Source organism: Leucopleurus acutus (assembly GCF_964270905.1).
Source record: "Leucopleurus acutus genome assembly, chromosome: 10".
NCBI lineage: Eukaryota > Metazoa > Chordata > Mammalia > Artiodactyla > Delphinidae > Leucopleurus > Leucopleurus acutus.
In genome coordinates this window covers 4,507,827-4,525,761 of record NC_139153.1, presented here as the reverse complement: position 1 = coordinate 4,525,761, position 17,935 = coordinate 4,507,827, and the positions used below count along the sequence as shown (strand labels likewise).

The 17,935-nt window shown below is 49.4% G+C and overlaps 1 protein-coding gene across 1 annotated transcript in view; it reads right to left on the bottom strand.

Annotated features, from left to right (window-relative positions):
- The window catches only part of FGD5 (FYVE, RhoGEF and PH domain containing 5), a 114,774-nt gene that overhangs the window by 30,257 nt on the left and 66,582 nt on the right, over nt 1-17,935 (bottom strand). Inside the window, exons 6-7 of the mRNA XM_082847665.1 lie at nt 822-982; nt 395-551 (exon numbers count right to left, since the gene is read on the bottom strand). Coding sequence (XP_082703791.1) covers nt 395-551; nt 822-982 — 318 coding nt within the window. The remainder of the gene's footprint in view (nt 1-394; nt 552-821; nt 983-17,935) is intronic.

Here is a 17,935-nt window from a genome sequence, read left to right as displayed (position 1 = left end):
GCTCAGTTATACATCGCTCCCAGACCCTGCTTTGCACCTAATGTTAGTGGTAGAACAAAGTCCCTGATTTTGCTGCCCAGTAACTAGGTCCCCAGTTGGTGGTCATTTGTTGGGTCCTCCAGTGGCTTAGGGCCCCAGCTTGCTTTGTGCTTCTCTCCTGGACAGAGAAACAGCTACTAAAACTCTCCCCATGGCTGGTGCTCATGGAGTTCTCATCAATGGCCCAATAGGGGATGTTCTGGGTTTCCCCTCCTGCTGGGTCACCCTCTCCTCCCTACCCCCAGGTCTGCCCGTCTGCCCCACTAAGAAGCCCCACTGATTTGCATTAAGCCCTTCCATGCCCACCCCCACCCCTGCATCCTTAGAGCGGGTTCTTGGACTACCGACAACCCACCTCAAATTCTCGGACGGCAGCTGCTAGCTGGGGGGCGTGGAGGCAGTTCTCACCCAGCAGACTCAGGTACCTATCAAACTGCTGGATGTGAGTGGCATGGTGCTCAAACTCCTGCTCCCGGGCCAGGAAGACATCAGCCACCTTCTGCTGGCTCTCCCTGCAGCCAAGGAGGGGGCGGACAGGACAGCAAGAACTCAGCCTTGTGACCACACGGTGTTGGATGGTGAAGGTTGGCATTGCATCCCCGGTGGGGATCCCAGGTCGACTCTCCCACGGTTGTTTTACTTTGGGTGAACGACCTAACCCCTCCGTGTCTCAGCTTCCCCACCAGTCAAATGGAGACACCATTTCACATGGTGGGATTTTTACCCCACCTCCTGCATTCCCCAAGGCAACGAGGTGGGGACGGGGGTCCGGGGCCACTCACCAGTGTGACAGCCTCTCCTCCAGCTCCTCCAGGATCCCCTGGTGAAGGTCGCGGATGGGTGGGAGCTCACTCAGGCCACGTCGCAGCTCCTCCCTGGCCAACGTGTCCTTGCCCTCTTGGTCCATCTCATCCAAGGCCCCCATGACAGCTCCATGGAAATCCTGAAACCCCGAGAGGCCTGTTATGCATGAGTCGACTGGACTGAGCACAGTCCCCCAGGCAGCTCCTCCGCGGCTTTGGAGCCCTGGGTACATACTGATGGCACGGGACCTCACACCTGTGTCTCAGACCCTGTGAAATGGGGGTGACAACACGCACCTGGTGATCACAGGTAACTGATGCCCAAAGAGCCCCCCACAGCTCCCAGTATGGAGTAGGTTTAATGCATGCTCATTCCTCCCCTTCCTTGTGGGACCTTGGGTGCACACTCTTCTTTTACAAGATGGGTAAGAAGTTGGGTAATTCCTTCTCTGAAGAAATATACAGCTCTTGCTTTACAATTATCCATCTCTGAAGAGGTTCATGGGCTGTTCTTCCAAAACAAAGTCTAAAGAAACTATAGGCATCTGCTCCCTGGTGTAAAAATGGTGAAGATGATGACTGTAAAAACATTCATGCGTAGTGCTAAGAAATCAGGAAGGGGTACAAAGCTGTCTTCCTACCCTAACACAGCTGTGTAAAAAATGAATAAAGGAAAAAGCTGAAAGGGAATGAAATGTAAACAGTTACAGTGTCAGGGGTATAGAATTAGGAATGATTATTTTCCCTTGTTGCCTCTGTTTTCTAAAATTTCTGTATCATGATTACATACTTTAACAATTAAAGTAAATTTAGGGAGTTCCCTGATGGCGCAGTGGATAAGACTCTGCGTTCCCAATGCAGGGGGCCTGGGTTCGATCCCTGGTCAGGGAACTAGATCCCACATGCATGCCGCAATTAAGAATTTGCATGCCACAACTAAGGAGCCCATGTGCTGCAACTAAGGAGGCTGCGAGCTGCAACTAAGAAGCCCGCCTGCCACAACTCAGGATGTCACATGTTACAACTAAGGAGCTGGTGAGCCACAACTAAGGAGCCCAAGAGCTGCAGTTAAGGAGCCTGCCTGCCACAACAAAGACGCAGTGTAACCAAATAAATATTTTTTAAAAATTAAAGTAAATTTAATAAACATTAGGATTATAAAGAATGTACGACTTCTTTCTCACAGCAAAAATGTCTGATCTTGGGTTTCCCTGGTGGCGCAGTGGTTGAGAGTCCGCCTGCCGATGCAGGGGACACAGGTTCGTGCCCCGGTCTGGGAAGATCCCACATGCCGCAGAGCGGCTGGGCCCGTGAGCCATGGCCGCTGAGCCTGTGCGTCCGGAGCCTGTGCTCCGCAACGGGAGAGGACACAAGAGTGAGAGGCCCGCAAAAAAAAAAAAAAAAAAAAAAGTCTGATCTTCAAATACACATGCTCTTACATGAGGCCCAGCACTACGGTTTTAAATACATGGACTATCCTGAAACCACCTTGAATCCTGAAGCAATGCACATCAGGTGAATCTCAGCATCAGCAGCCATGGTCCGGCCCAAATCCAGAAGGTGACGTCACCTTGTCAACATTCAGGAAGGACGACCACCCTGCCTCGTTCAACTGCCTCCCTGATGGGGAACTCATTATGGGCAAGACAGTTAATCCCATTGCTGAACAGTTTTTACTGTTAGAAAAGTTTCTTTACATAGAGATCTGAAAAGGGAAAGTGCCTGAGAGGCAGGGAGGTGGATGGGGCAGATGGAGGCAAAGGTGGAGAGGGAACGAAGAGAGCAAAGAGAGCAGAGGGAGGGGTGCTGATGGAGAGAGCGAGACAGAGAATGGGAGGGGCAGAGACCCGGGGAGACTCTCTGGCTGCCCCGGAACATCTGTAAAGAGGCCACTGTGCTCCAGGAAGGGCAGCAGATGTGGAGGTTGCAAAGGTCCCCACTTCCTCAACACCTCACCCCGTCCTGCGTCCTGGAACGGCAGGGGGGACACGGGGAGGGCGGCCACCCTGGCTTGCACTCCCAAGGAGCGGGGACGAGTTGGTCCTGTCTGAGGCCGGCCCTAGCCAGCCCCAACACTCAGGTCGGAAACTGGGTGGAGAGAATGTGTGTCCTTAAGTGGAGGCCACACTCTTGAGCCATAATTAGAAACCGAATCGCATTGTACCTGAGCTACCAGAGCCTTTCCTGAAAGCAAGTTTAGGAGGATGGAGAAAGTATGAATGACAATGAGAGGGCAGCTAGGTGGGGACGGCAGCCAGCAGGTGGTGCTACTGAATTCTTATTTCTGCCCACAGCTGGCTCTGGGACACTTGGGGTCATCCTGAACCTGGAGGGGAGGTTTCTCTGTTGACCTTGACCTGGCATGGGAGGGCCCACGGGAGGGCCCACTCACTCCTCCCTTCGGTGTCTCTGTGTTCACTAGGACCCAGTCTCCAGCCCTGCAGGGTCTTCTCAGCTGTGGCATCCCACAGAAAGAGAGAAAACGTGCTTGATGAGGCTGATAACCCCTCCTGCCTGGCAGCTGGTGGACAGAGGACTTTAACACACCCCCTTACCGGCTCAGTGCCAGGTTCCAGCCCAGCTACCCCAGAAGCGATCACGGGCAAGCTGTCGACCTATCTGAGCCTCAGTTTCCTCACCTGGAAAATGGGGATAACAGTACCACCAGGTATCTACAAAGTGAGGCTCCTGAGAGGCTCATCCTGATGTTTGAAACTGCTTTGTAAACTATAAAGTGCTCTTCCTGCGGCAGCAATGGTTCAATTTTAGATATGACATCTCCAGAGCAGGGCCACATCTGTTGGTTTCCTCCCATGCTTCTGAAGTCCAGCAAAGCATGCGACACAGAGGTGTTTTATAATACTTGCTGATGGATGCACTGCAGCGCCCTTATTTACCAGAAAAGGAGAATGAGTCACGGGGGAGCCAAGACCCGAATAGGGTCACCCTGATACGCAGACCACAGTACACAGAAGGGGGTGGAGAGGGAGAGGGAGTGGGAACACGGAGGACAAGCAAAGACAAGGCTGATGGCTGCATTTGCATCACACTCCAGGGAGCTTAAATATTAATGGCTTTGCAAGCTGGCTTCTCATCTGTAATTAATTCTCACTCAATTGACTCAGTCCCAATGGGCAGGACGGCCACCAACAGCATGACTCATTCCTTGAACTGGAGCACAATCGGAACCGTACAGACATCCTTTCTGCAAACTCGCATCGGCTGGAAGCGCGCGAGGGCCCGCCGCCCCATCCGTTGCTCCCTGAACGGTTTCTGCCATCACCGCACCTGGGGGCCTGGCAGCCACCACAGAGGGCGGAAGGGGTAGAAGATCCGTGGTCCTCATCTCCTTATCACTCAACAAATATCCTGAGCGCCTGCTCTGCCCCAAGCTCTGAGGGGACAGTGGGAACAGGAGAGACGCTGTTCTGCCGTCAAAGAGTTTGCAATCTAGGGGAAAAGCAGTGAGCAAAACGATGACGTCAACACAGGGGTGTAACTGCTGTGACGGGAAAAACACAGGGGCTGTGCAGACCACGGGAAGGAGACCCGGCTTAGCACCAGGGAGGCAACGCCCACACTGAGACAAGAGGGGGAGTGTTCCAGGTGTGGGGACAGCATGTGCAAAGGCCCTGAGGTGGAGGAGGAACCGAGTTGGGTGTGGTTTGCGTGCCGTGGGTGTGTGCACGCATGCCGCATGCAGGATTGGAGCATGATGAAGCTGGAGGGTCAGACAGGACCCACCCCACAGGGCCCTGCAGCAGGCTTAAGGGACTTGGGTTTCATCCTGGGGTGGTGGGGAATCACTGAAGGTGCTAAGCAGGAGAGCAAAGTGACCAGGTTATCTGTCTTTAAAAGTTCACTTTGTTGGGAGAACAAACTGGAGATGGCTGGAGTGGGAGACCAGTGAGAAGGCCGTTCCAGTCGTCCAGAACAGGGGAGAGGCCAGGACCCAATGGTGCCATTGTGGGAGAGAGTGCACGGACCAGAGTCGGCAAGGAGTACGAAGTGACTGGACCCCATGCCTGCAGGGTCCAGCCCAACCCCCTGGGGCACCGGACGCCTTCCTGACTCGGTCTACCCTCTCACATACGCGCCTCCCCCGCTCTGTGTGGAGTTCCTGTCCCAATCCTCGAGGGCTATAGAGAACGAGGACGAGTCCTTGTCTATCTAGACGGTTGCCTCCATGTGACCTGGGGCAAGTCACTCCATCACCATGGACCTCAATCTCCCCCTCTGCTAAATGCGGACACACGTACCTCTGCACAGGGTTTGTGCAGACCTCCTTCTGTCATGTTTTAGGAAGATTCGTTTCTGGGCCTTGCTTCTCCCCTAGACTGAGTGGTACTTATCTCTGTGCCCTGAGCACCCAGCCCAGGGCAGGTGCTCAACAAACAGCAACGCTGATGGTTACTGAACGCTTGCATTATTATTATTTCTATTTTACCAATAAGGGAATTAGGCCCAGAAGGATTAAGTAACTCTCCCAAGGCCACCAGATGGTGAGATTTGAGGCCACGTCAGCCTGACTCCAGAACCCTGGCTCTTCCAGCTGCTTCACGCCAATTCCTCCTCTTATGACGGGCCCAGACAGGTAAGTGACTTGCTCAGGTCAAGGAGGGAGACTGGAGCCCAGATCTCCAGAATCCTGGCCAGGGCTCTGCCCAACCTCAGAGACCCTGGGGCAGCCTGGGAGAGAGGCAAGGATGGCCTATGCCTCTGGAGCCCAGACGAGTCTCCTGGGAGCTCACGGGGTTCCCAGGACCCTGCTCTGGACATGCCTGCAGTGGATGCAGGGACCTCACATTCAGGGGCCTGGTCCCCTGGCTCCTTTCCCCTTCTCCAAACCACTCATTGCATTTTCTGGGTGACATGGCATCTCCATTCTCTGGGCTAAACAGTTAGTGGGTGGCCAGAATGTCCTGCTCCTTGCAAGTGGTCAAACCACTGATGGTGCTGCCAGAAGTCAAGTGGACGCACTGGAATCCCATGAGTCCAAACGTACACCAACATCAACCTTGACCCACCTATGTTATAACTGCGCCCTGGCAGAAGCTGTGAGCTGTCCAGGGCACATGACTTCATTTGACCTGGCCAATCACCGGAGGATACTTTGGAACCCTGAATATGTTTCTGTGGGGCACGCAAAGACTTTTTAAACCGTATACAAAAAGTACTAACCATACAGAAAAAAACTGTTAAATTGGACTTCACGTTAGAAGATGAATATGGAAAAATGGAATTTGGTTGTTCTGTGTACTACTCCTAATCTTGTTACTTTTCTATAAATTTTACTTTTCATTTCATTTTATTTTTTGCCATACCACGAGGCATGCGGAATCTTAGTTCCCCAACCAGGGATCGGACCTGTGCCCCTTGCAGTGGAAAGACACAGAACCTTAATCACTGGATCGCCAGGGAAGTCCCTTGAATTATTTTAAAATAAAAGGCTAAGAATAATTTTAAAAGTAAATAAGATGAGAAAGAACAAAATGCTTAGGAATAAATTTAACAAAAGAGGCATAGAACATGTACTCTGAAAACAACAAAACATCACTGAAACTAAAGAAGACCTAAGTAAATGGAAAGTGTCGCATGTTCACAACTTAATATTGTTAACAGGTCAGCACTCCCGAGTTGAAAGACAGATTCACATCAACCCCTATCAAGACCCAAGTTGCCTTTTTTACAGAAATTGACAAGCTGCCCTAAAATTCATATGGAGATGCAATAGCCCAAACAACCTTAAAAAAAGAACAAAGTTGGAAGACTCACACTTCCTGATTTCAAAACTTCCTATGTGGCTATAAGAATCAAGACTGTGTGGTAATGATGGAGGGACAGACATTTATATTAATGGAATAGAAATAAACCCTCACATTTACGGTCAATTGATTTTTGACAAGGGTGCCAAGAAAATTCAATGGAAGAATAATCTTTTCAACAAATGGTGCTGAGATATTTGAATATCCATATGCAAAGGAATGAATTTGGATTCCTTCTTTAGATCATACACAAAAATTAACTCAAAATCAAAGATTAAAGGTAAGAGCTAATACTATACGGTACTTCCCTGGAGGTCCAGCTGTTAAGACTTCACCTTCCAGTACAAGGTGGGTGGGTTCGATCCCTGGTCGGGGAGCTAAGATCCCACATGCCTTGTGGCCAAAAAACCAAAAAACATAAAACAAGCAGTACTGTAACAAATTCAATAAAGACTTTAAAAATGGTCCACATCAAAAAAATCTTTAAAAAAAAGAGATAATACTATAAAACTCTTTAAAAAATGAGAGTAAATCTTTGTGATTTGGGGCTAGGCAAAACTTTCTTACCTATGACACCAAAAGCACAAGCAAGGAAAGAAAAAATAGATCAATTAGAGTTCATCAAAATTTAAAACTTTTATGCTTCAAAGGATACTATCAAGAGAGTGAAAAGACAACCTACAGAACAGAAGGATATATTTGCAAATCATGTATCTGATAAGGGACTTGTATACAGAATTACAATAAAAAGACAACCTATTGAAAGATGGGCAAAGGATTTGAAAAGACATTTCTCGGAACAATATATACAAATGACCAAGAAGATGCCTAACATCATTAGTCGTCAGGGAAATGCAAAATCAAAGCCACAATGAGATACCATTTTGCACCCACCAGGATGGTTATAATTAAAAAGACATATAACAACAAGTGCTGCAAGGAAGTGGAGAAATTGGAAACATCATACTACAATGGTGGGAATGTAAAATGGTGCAGCTAACTTTGGAAAACAGTCTAGGAGTTCCTCAAAAGGTTAAAGAAAGGTTACCATATGGTCCAGCATACACTCCGAAGTATATACCCAAGAGAATGGAAAACGTGTTCATGCAGGAGTTTGCACATGGATGTTCACAGCAGCATTTTCATAACAGTCAAAAAGTGGAAAGAACCCAAATGTCCATCAACTGACGAACGGATAAACAAAAATATGGTATATCCACTCAATGAAATTTTACTTAGCCATGAAAAGGAATGAGTCAATGACACACATTACAACATGGATGAACCTTGAAAACATTATGGTAGATGACAGAAGCCAGTGTCAAAAGACCAAAAATTGTATGATTCCGTCTATATAAGATGTCCAGAATAGGCAAATCTATAGAGAAAGAACTGGACTGGTGGGTGCCTAGGGCTGAGGGGGGTGATAACTCAGGGGTATGGAGTTTCTTTGGGGTGATGAGAATGTGCTAAAATTGACTGTGGTGATGACTGTATAACTCTGAATATATTAAAAAGTATTGAATTTTATGCTTTAAACAGATGAATTATATGGTTATGAGATTTATATCTGAATTAAGCTGTTGAAAAAATTGAATAGGGAAGCCACAGATTGGGAGACTATTCACAGTACACATATCTGAAAATGGACTTGTGTCCAGGATACTTAAATAGCTCCTACAAATCAAAAAGAAAAAGACAGACAACCCAATTAAAAAATAAGCCTAGGACATTTTTCAAAAGAGGATTTCCAAATGGCTAGTAAACAGAGGAAAGATACTCAATTTCATTAATCATCAGGGAAATGCAAATTGAAATCACATGAGAAACCACTACATGATCAGCAGAATGGCCATGAGTGAAAGGACTGACAGTGTGGGTATGCTGGCCAGTGCGTGGAGAAAGCGCTAGTCCTACACATCGGGAGTCGGGGTATACATTGCTTCGACCATGCTGTAAACCTATTTGGCAGCTTCTAATAAAGCCAAATCTATGCTCACCCTATGACCCGACAATTCTACTCCTAGGTAAATATTGAGGAGAAATGAGTTCCCTAGAACATTCATAGCAGCTTCGTAATAGCCTCAACTGGAAACAACCCAAACGATCTTTAACAGGAGGATAGATAGACCAACTGTGGGAGATCCATACGAAAGAACACTGATACACGGAAAACTGGTATGTATCTCACATTACGTTGAGCTAAAAAAAGCCAGAGACAAAAGGAATACACAATTCATGATTCCATTCAGATGAGGTTCAGGAACAGGCTAAACCAACTGAACGTGATGGAAAGTAAAATCGTCGAACCCTCTGGGGGGATGACGTCGACTAGGGCAGGGCACAAGGTACCTTCTGGGATGATGGGGATGGTCTACCTGGGTGGTGGTTACAAGTGCACACACAGGCATGTATTAAAAATTTGACCCCCACCCTTGAGATGTGTGCACTTACCTGTAGGTAAGTTACAAGACATTTTTTAAAAAAGCAAAACAGTTCTCTGAGGCCCCTGGGGGAGTGAGGACACGCAAGAGCTCCCCACTGCTTTCACGCTCCTCCAAACCCCTCGCGGCCTCTCCTGCCCTCACAGCCAAGTCAGTCCGCTTGGCCGGTCGCTGATGGCCCTTCAGGAGCTGGCCGCGCTGGTCTCTGCAGCTGACGCTCATTCCTTTACACCAGTGGGGCTCCAAGCAGAGTGTGCATCCAAATCTCCTGCCTGGCTTATTCAAACCCAGCTTGCTGGACCCCAGCCCCCGAGTTTCCATTCAGCAGGTCGGGCGAGGGGTTGGATAATTTAACATTTCTTCCACGTTCCTTGATGTCGCTGCTGCTGCTGGCCCCGGGGCCACACTTTGAGAACTGCTGCTTTATAAGAATCCTCTTTCCCAGCCTCTGTGTGTTTGTTCTGTGCCTCCAGCATCTGATCCATATCTTGCTCATCTTTCTTTCTTTCTCTAATAGACCTTCATTGGAGTATAATTCCTTCACAATACTGTGTTAGTTTCGGTTATACAAAGCTGCTTTCAAACGCCACCTCCATCATGAGGCCTTCCTGGGTTACTTCAGCAATCAGTCTAAGGGACTCTCAAGTGTCCTAGGGCCTCCAGAAATCTGGGGTCACAGCCTGAAGGGAGCCACCCCGATCTCAGAATGTCTCTGAAGTCTCATATTTTAGCTTAAAAATGAATGCATATTTTACATTATTCTCCAAAATATACCCAATTTAATTAATTTAAAATTTCACAACTAGAGCAAAGCGGAAGCTCTTAATAAATGTGCCGTGTTTATCCCGTGGCCTCAACTATGCCCCAGGCACCTACTGCATACCTGGGGCAGTGTAACCTGTATCCCAGCCTGAAAAGTAATGGCTTTACAAGGCTTTGCATCGTCAGGCTATTTACCTGCTCCGCATGTTTCTATTATCTTCCCTCCAATTAAGCAGAGAGCAGGCTGTGTCTACCCACTTTTGTTTCACCCTTGGATTGACCCGGCTTTGTTCACAACTGTGCTGAACAAAGCAACATGTTTGCTACTTTCCCACTAGGTTCTCCATTTCAGGTGCAAATTGCAATCACCTGGGGAGCGGTTCCACTGGTTTCCATGGCTAGGCTGCACTCCAGACCAATTAAACACAAACCTCTGAGGGTGGAACCCAAGCATCCATAGTTTTTTAAAGCCGAGGGGCCTGTGCGGAGGGAACTTACAGGATCACCCATCTGTGTGTCTCAAATGTTAGTACTGCCTGGAGGGTTCTGAAAACACAGATGGCCAGGCCCCACCCCCAGAGTTTCTGACTTAGCAGATCTGAGGTTCTGAGGTGGGATCTAAGACTATGCATCTCCCACAAGTTCCCGGGTGATGCTGATGCTGCTGTTTCGGGGACCACACTTTGAGAACCACTGATGTAGATGAGTCTTTCTCACACTGTACTCCGTGGAGACCCAGGGCCAAGGAAGGTGGAGTCAGAGCCGACTTTGGCCTCCACCTGCCTCTGAACAAAAGTGCCTCCACTTTCATCCACTCTTCATACTGGCATTCTGAGTAAAATTCCTTTGAAAACAAGCTTCCATGGCTAAAAATGTCTGAGTCCCATCAGCCATCTCAGGGTGAGGCATCAAGGAGAAAGAGACTTTCCAAGGTCACACAGCAATTTCTTTTCCTGAACTGAATGAAATACAGAGGGAAGAGCCACACGTCTAGCACAGGAAACTCCTCTACTGAGATGCCCCCAACAGCCACCAAATTTGTACCTCCCAAAATGGGGAGCTCACCAACCCCCCCGGCACTTCAGGGGGAAAGCGAGCACATTTTCTCACACGCAACTAAAATCTGCTTCTCTCTGCTTCTCCCAAAGATCAATGTGCTCTCTGCCAGCGAAGACTGAGAAACAGAACCCCCCCAACCCCCGCCAACTTGATTAAAAATTATTTCTTAGTGGGCAGGGGCTGCAAAAATAAGTAAGAGACAGCCTCGTTCCTGCCCCTGAAAAACAGAAAATCTTCCTGGCTATACATCAACTGCCTCAGCATGAGGCCGTCTGGGGGCTTAGTCTGGGTTAAACTTGTGGTCCTCCAGCATCGCCCCCTCCCACCAAACCCACCAGACCAACCTTCCCTACAACTCCCTCACTACATCTGCCCTGCTCGGGTCCTCAGGGCTCCCCAATTCCTATGTCTCCTTTTTGAAACACGACACATCCTGGCATTCAGGCTCTGCCTGAAGACCAGCTCTCCAGACTCTTCCTGTACACCCTACACTCCCCAAGCCCTCCCATCTGTGCACTTGTTTCTGTGGCTCCTACCTGCCAGAAGGCCTGTTTCTACTTCCTGTCCATCCATGTCCATCGCAACACCTCCTCTTCCAGGAAGCCTTCCTTGACTTCATTCCTCCCGCTCACACTGACTCCTCCCTCCTCGGGCTCCTTGCCACCTCACTGGACTGTTCCACATTTATTTGTCTCCTCCCCCTTCTCAGGGCTCTGGAGTCAAACAGCCCTGGCTCCACTTCTCACTGGCTGTGTGACTTTGGGTAAGTCACTCACCTTCTCTGGGACTCAGTTCTGGATCCATCCAACCACGTGAGAAATATTTACTGAGCACAAACTATATGCAACTAAATGAGCTAATGTATGTAAATTGCTAAGCACACATAGGAGCTCAACAAATGCTCTATGGCTGGGTGAGAAAAGAGGGGACTAGGGGGGCCAAACTGACAGCACACCAATTTAGGTAAATAAACTCAGAAAGTCGCCGAAAAGTCCCTCTAGATCCTCTGTTTGCCCCAGTCATGTCAGCACCGAGGCCGCAGCCAAATTAAACTCCTACGTGCTGATAAGGAAGGGCTTCTGAATGACTCTCCTCTTTCTCCGAGCAGTCTGAGAAGTCGGGCTGTGTCCTGGGGTGCTCCTTACGCCCCTGACACCCTTTCCAGCAGTTACCACCGCTGAGAAAAGCAGGCAGTGCTGTCAGTGGGAGGGGCACAGGGAGGATCCATGAGCCTCTCCCTGCCCTTCTGTACCGTGTCTGCCTAATACCCCTCTCCCAAAGTCCTTTCGCCCCTTCATAAAAGCCTGCCAGTCGGCAGGCCCCCCCCCTCCAGGGCACCTCCCTCCTCCCAGGGTCCCTGAGAGCCCTCTCCTGACACTGCACCCTCTCTTGGGGAAATCTGAGCCTCTCCTGGAGCTTCAGTTAACTTCTCTACACTTGACCGCTTCTGGTGCACATCCCGCACCCAGCTGACCACTAGCACGTCCTTCCCCAAGACCCCCTCCCTCGACTTAACCCATCATCTGCCCCCAAGCCTAGCCTGACCCCCTCCAGCACTTGCTGTCTTAGTGAGTCAGCAAGTCAGCAAGCCAGAAATCTGGGGTCAGCCTGGAGCCTGCCCTCCCCCTCCCACACTCGACGGCCCATCAGTCCCAGGCACACAGTCCTCAAATCTGCCTGCAGCACCGCAGCCCACTCTCACTCTTGCTAGAATCACCCAACGGCCTCCCACGGACCTTCAGCGGATCAAACCCAAACCCCAAGCATGCCTCGCGGGCTCTCCGGGCTCTGCCCCGGCTGTGCTGGCCTCAGCGCTCACCGCTCTCTTACTCACAACGCTCCAGCCAGGCTGAACTTCTTTCCGTTCCCAGTCACACCATTCTCCAGCTGGCCTCTGGGCCTTTGTACATGCTGATCCCTTTGCCAGGTGCAAGCCTTCCTCACTGCTCCCCACCCAGCTAACTCATCCCCATCCTTCAAGTCTCAGCTTAGACACGTTTCCTCTGGGAATCCTTCTTGGACCCCCAGAGGCCTGGGGCAGGTACCTCCCCTGAGCCCCTGCAGCCTTTGGGTGCCCCCCACCACTGTATTAATATTGTTTCCTTCATGCCCACTTCCCTCCTGGACTGTCAGTTCCTGGAGGGCAGGGCCCTCCCGCTTGTCATTCCTCCATAAGTCCCCCGTACCCACCCCACAGGAGGTTGCTCAGGAAACAATTTTGATTGAAAAAATGGTAAGACTGTTGGAAGAACTGACCCCGCCATCATTTATTCATCAGGCATTTACTGAGCACCGACAGCATCCCAGGCATCACAAACCACTGGGGATGAGATCTGACAAGAGCTTTGCCCTCAAGCAGCTCCAAGTCTAGTGAGAGAGGCAGACAATAAGCAAGCATCTAAAAGCCCTGAAATGCACGAAGCGAAGCAGACAGAACTGAAGGGAGACGTGGAGGACTCAACACCCACAGGTGGAGACTTCAACATCCCACTCTCCGGGACGGATGGAAGACGAGACAGAGAATCACAGGGTGCAGCAGACTTGAAGAGCGCTACCATCACCCTGACCTCAGTGACATCTACAGAACACCCCCACACACATCCTTTTCAAGTACACACGGAACATTCTCCAGGATATACTATATGTCAGGCCATAAAACAAGTCTCAATAAATTTAAAAGGGCTGAAACCACACAAAGCACATTCTCCAACCACAACGGAATTAGAAATCAGAAGCAGAAGGAAACGGGGGAAATTCACAAATATGTGGACACTAAATAATTTTAAATAACCCATGGGTCAAAGAAGAAAGCACAAAGGGAATTAGAAAGTATGTGAAAGTGAATGAAAATAAAAACACAACATAACAAGTAAACAAACAGATAAATTCGATCATTTCAGATAGTAAAAGGTGCAGTAAAGAAAAGAAAATGAAGCAGGAGGGAGCACAGAAGACAGGAGAGCTGCGGTTCCTTGCCCTCTCTGCATCCCCACCCTTGTCACGGCCTCATCGCAGGGGAGAGCACATCCCCGTCCCTTGCCTCTGGGCCTGGCCATGACACTTGCTCTGTCCAAAGCCACGTGGGAAAAAGCGACGATGCGCCAGTTGTGAGCGTGAATTTTAGGAGCCCTCTGGTGTTTCTACTTGCTCTCCTACCATCACTCTGGGAATAGCCTCCCCCGAGGAACCTGCTGTACCTTCAGACTGGGCCCCAGAATAAACACACAAGAAATACAGCTGCTGACTTGAACCCAACTTTGACCGAATGACTCCCAGTTGACCCAGTTTCCCTTGCAACTAGGAGTGCCAAATGAGATGAAAGCAGAAGTTGTCCAGCGAGGCTTTCAGGAAATTGGTCTCAAGTAGACCAACTCAGCCAGGAGCATAACCTTTTGATTCCCCCCATTTCCTTCTTCCTGCCTGGGACATAGATGTGATGGCTAGAATACAGCAGCCATCCTGTATTCATGATACTCCTCCCACTGAATGGTGAAGACTATGTTCCCTCCCCTTGAGCGAAGGTGGACTTTTGTGACTGTCTCAACTGAGTGTGGTAGTAGTGGTGCTACTTTTATGACCTGGCTTTGTCCAAGGCTACATCATAGAAGTGTCACGTACTTCCTCCTGGCTCCCTCTTGGGACACTCATTCTTGGAATCTAACCACCATGCTGTGAGGAAGCCAAAACCTGCCCAGGCAGAGAGACTACCAGTAAGTGTTCTGGCCGCCAGCCCAGCTGGGGTCCCAGACAATAGCCAGCACCGAGCAGCAGCTGCTGGTGTGAAGGCACCTCTGGTTGATTCCAGCCCCTGGTCATCAAGTCACTCCTTGATTTTAGTCTTCTCCAGACATCATGGAGGACAGACACACTCTCCCCACCTTGCCCTGTCCGAATTCCTGGCCCGGAAAATCTATGAACATCATAACATGGTTGTTTTATGCCACTAAGTTTTGGGCACCACCTTTGAGAAGGTGACACTTGAACTGAGACCAGAATGAGAAGGAAGAACTTGGCTGTGAGAAGAGCAGGGGCAGGACATGCCAGTGGAGGAAAGGACAAGTGCAAAACCCATGCAATGTGACTGCGTTTGTAGCACCTGAAGGACAACAAGAAGGCCAGTGAAGCTGGGGTGCAGGAAGGAGAAAGTGGTCAGAGGAAAGGGCGCAGACGTGGATGATCGCATAGGGCCTCTTGGGTGAGCAACCTCCTCCTGGGGTCTCAGATGGTGACAGCTTCCACAGTCACCTCTCCCAGTCAGCAGACTGGCTTATGCACAGGCCTACAATGCTTCGGCCCAAAGGAGGGACCCATGGTAGGAATTTTCTGCAACTGCTAGTGACACGGAGCAGGACCCTATGGTCCTTGCCCACCCCCTACCCCACGTCCTCAGTCTGCCTTTTGTCTGTGGAAAAATTTTGGCCAAAGAATAAGTTTAATCAGAGAAATGAGAAAATGCAGAAACAAATGAAAACAGTCAAAGGAGACCAAATAATAATAGTTTAGTCATTAAACATAGTCAAGGACCTTTAGTTCCTTAAGGGCTATAGATAATATCCTGAGCCATATCCTGTGAGCTGTCTTATAGATACTAAAATGCCCACCAGGTGGAAGAAGTGAACTACATCATGACCAGGCTGTAGCCATGACATAAGCTGCCACAATTCCGAAAACTGGCCTCAAAGAGATGGAAACAAACCGAACCTGGAACTGAAGATTAACTGTACCTAATACAATCAAGATGCTGCTGGTCAGACCACTGAAGACCAATTTCAAGATGACTGTCAGAGCTGACTGTGCTGCTTCTGCGTGTAGCCCCCTCCCTGTGTCTATAAAAGCTCTTGCCCCCGACTGTCAGTGGTGGGGAGTCGGCCTTTGGATAGGCGTCCGCACTGTGCCACTGTCCACCCCAGTTGCCAGCATCCAAAATAAAGCAAACTTTCCACCAACGCGGCCTCTTTATTGGCTTTTGAGTGGCGAGCAGCCAGACCGCACTTTTGGTTACACTAGGAGAGGGATTTGTTTTAGATGACAAAACAAGAGAATTAAAGGTGTCTAGGGGCCACACCAGTTTAAAATCTCCAATGACTCATTATATGCAAGGAAAAGCAGGAGGCTTCTAGCTTGGCATTTTAGGTACATCTCAGTTTGGTCCTAACCTTGGTTTTGGACCCATCACTTGACCCACTTGGAAACCTGCCTTTCCAAACGTATCCATGTTCTAACGACGTGTGATGGTGCCCTGTTCTCCACACATATCACGTTCCTTTAGGCCTGTGAGTGTTCTTATGCTGACGACCTGCCCTCCTCTACCACCTTGGCCTGGTGGCTCCCTCAAAGTCCATGTCAGTGGCACCTCTTCTGCCAACTTTCCTGGATACCCCAAAGGGGAATAAGCCTCTCTGCCCCCCATGCTCGTGCAGACTTTTGCACAAATTATACTTACCACAGAGTAGCACAACTGTTCACATATATAGTTCTCCTCCCCACCTCCAACCTTTCCCTCAACAGAAAAAGGAGACCTACTCAAGGGCAGGTTGGGGGCCTCTTCCCTCTTTGGGGATCCAAGGCCTATCTCAGTGTCTACGGTGTTGTAAACATCCTGTGATGTTCTGTCCAGAAGGAACGGGTGAGTCAGATAGATAGATGGATGGATGGATGAACGGATGAATGGACAAATGGATGAATGGGTGGACAGGGAGTTTGATGAATGACTGGCTGGCTGGATGGGTGGATGGACATATCATTAGGTGCATGGACAGATGGAAGGACAGATGAGTGGGTGAAAGCCTGGCTAGATGAGTGGATGAGAGATTGATCATACACACAGGTGGGCAGGTGGATGAATACATTTATGACTGGGTTCAAGGAAGGATAGAGCAAGTCTTTAAACCAGAAGTCAGCAAAATTTCCTGTAAAGACATGCTAAGTATTTCAGGCTTTGTGAGCCACATATGGTCTCAGTCATATACTCTTCTTTGCCTTTTTTTCCACAAGTGTTTAAAACATGTAAAATCCATTCTTAGTTAATAGGCTGTAGAAAAACAAGATCTTGACCATGAGAATGCACTTCTGGATGACCAGAAATTTTATGAATCCCTGAGGTAGCGCTATCTACCATTTGACAAACACAAAGTTGAATCCCTAACACAGAAGGCCAGAGGCCATCTCTGTCGCCCACTCAACAAAAGCACGATGGAGTCAGGGACTGTTCTAGCTGGGGAGGTTTGAAATGCACAGTTGGGCCCTTCCCACCACCCGGCAGCCTTGGAATTTCAAAAGCAGCGGATCTCCACAGAGAAATTCTGAGAGTACCTGCCAACCTTAGCAATCAGACACAGACCCAGGGAGGGGAGTGGTGGAGAACGTCCCAAAGTCTGTGGTCTCCTTTGGACTAGTGTCCCTGGCTAGGACTTGGAGTCACATTGGGGCATTTCTGCCACTTCTATCCCCATAAGCACTAACATCACAATGTAGCTCCAGGCCACAATTTCCCACAACTAGCTTCTGAGTTGTGATTTTTTTTTTTATGGGCTCTTTTTTTCCCCTCCTCAGGATATTATTATGGATTACCAGCGGCTTCAGCATCTTTCCAACTGGCAGGAAGCAGTGCAAACAGAGATGGAAGTTTCCCAGTTAGAACCCTCTTAACAAAGTCATAAAACAAAAAGGCGCAGCCCCTCTGTCAAGCTGCCAGCTCAGAAGCAAGGGAGAAGCATTACAAAAGGGAGAGTGATGCTTCCTGCCGTGCTGGGGCCACTGCGCTTCACACCTGAGGGCTTTTGGGTTTAATCACCCACACAAAGTTCTCAGCCTGAAGGGCAAAAACGAGGGGCTGGGAGTGCAGGGCCAGAGCAGTGCTCTATCCCCCCTCTCCCGGGGACCTGGGTGCGTCTGCTCACATGGCAACATGACACCAGGGTGATGTCACCGAGAGGGACCTCTGCAGGATTCGACCAAAGACCTGGCTTGGTGCTGGTGCTCCGCTGCCGGCAAGAAGGCCCCTGCCCCGAAGAGCTCCAAAGGCGGAGGGGACACGTGACTAACACAGGACGGCAGCACAGCA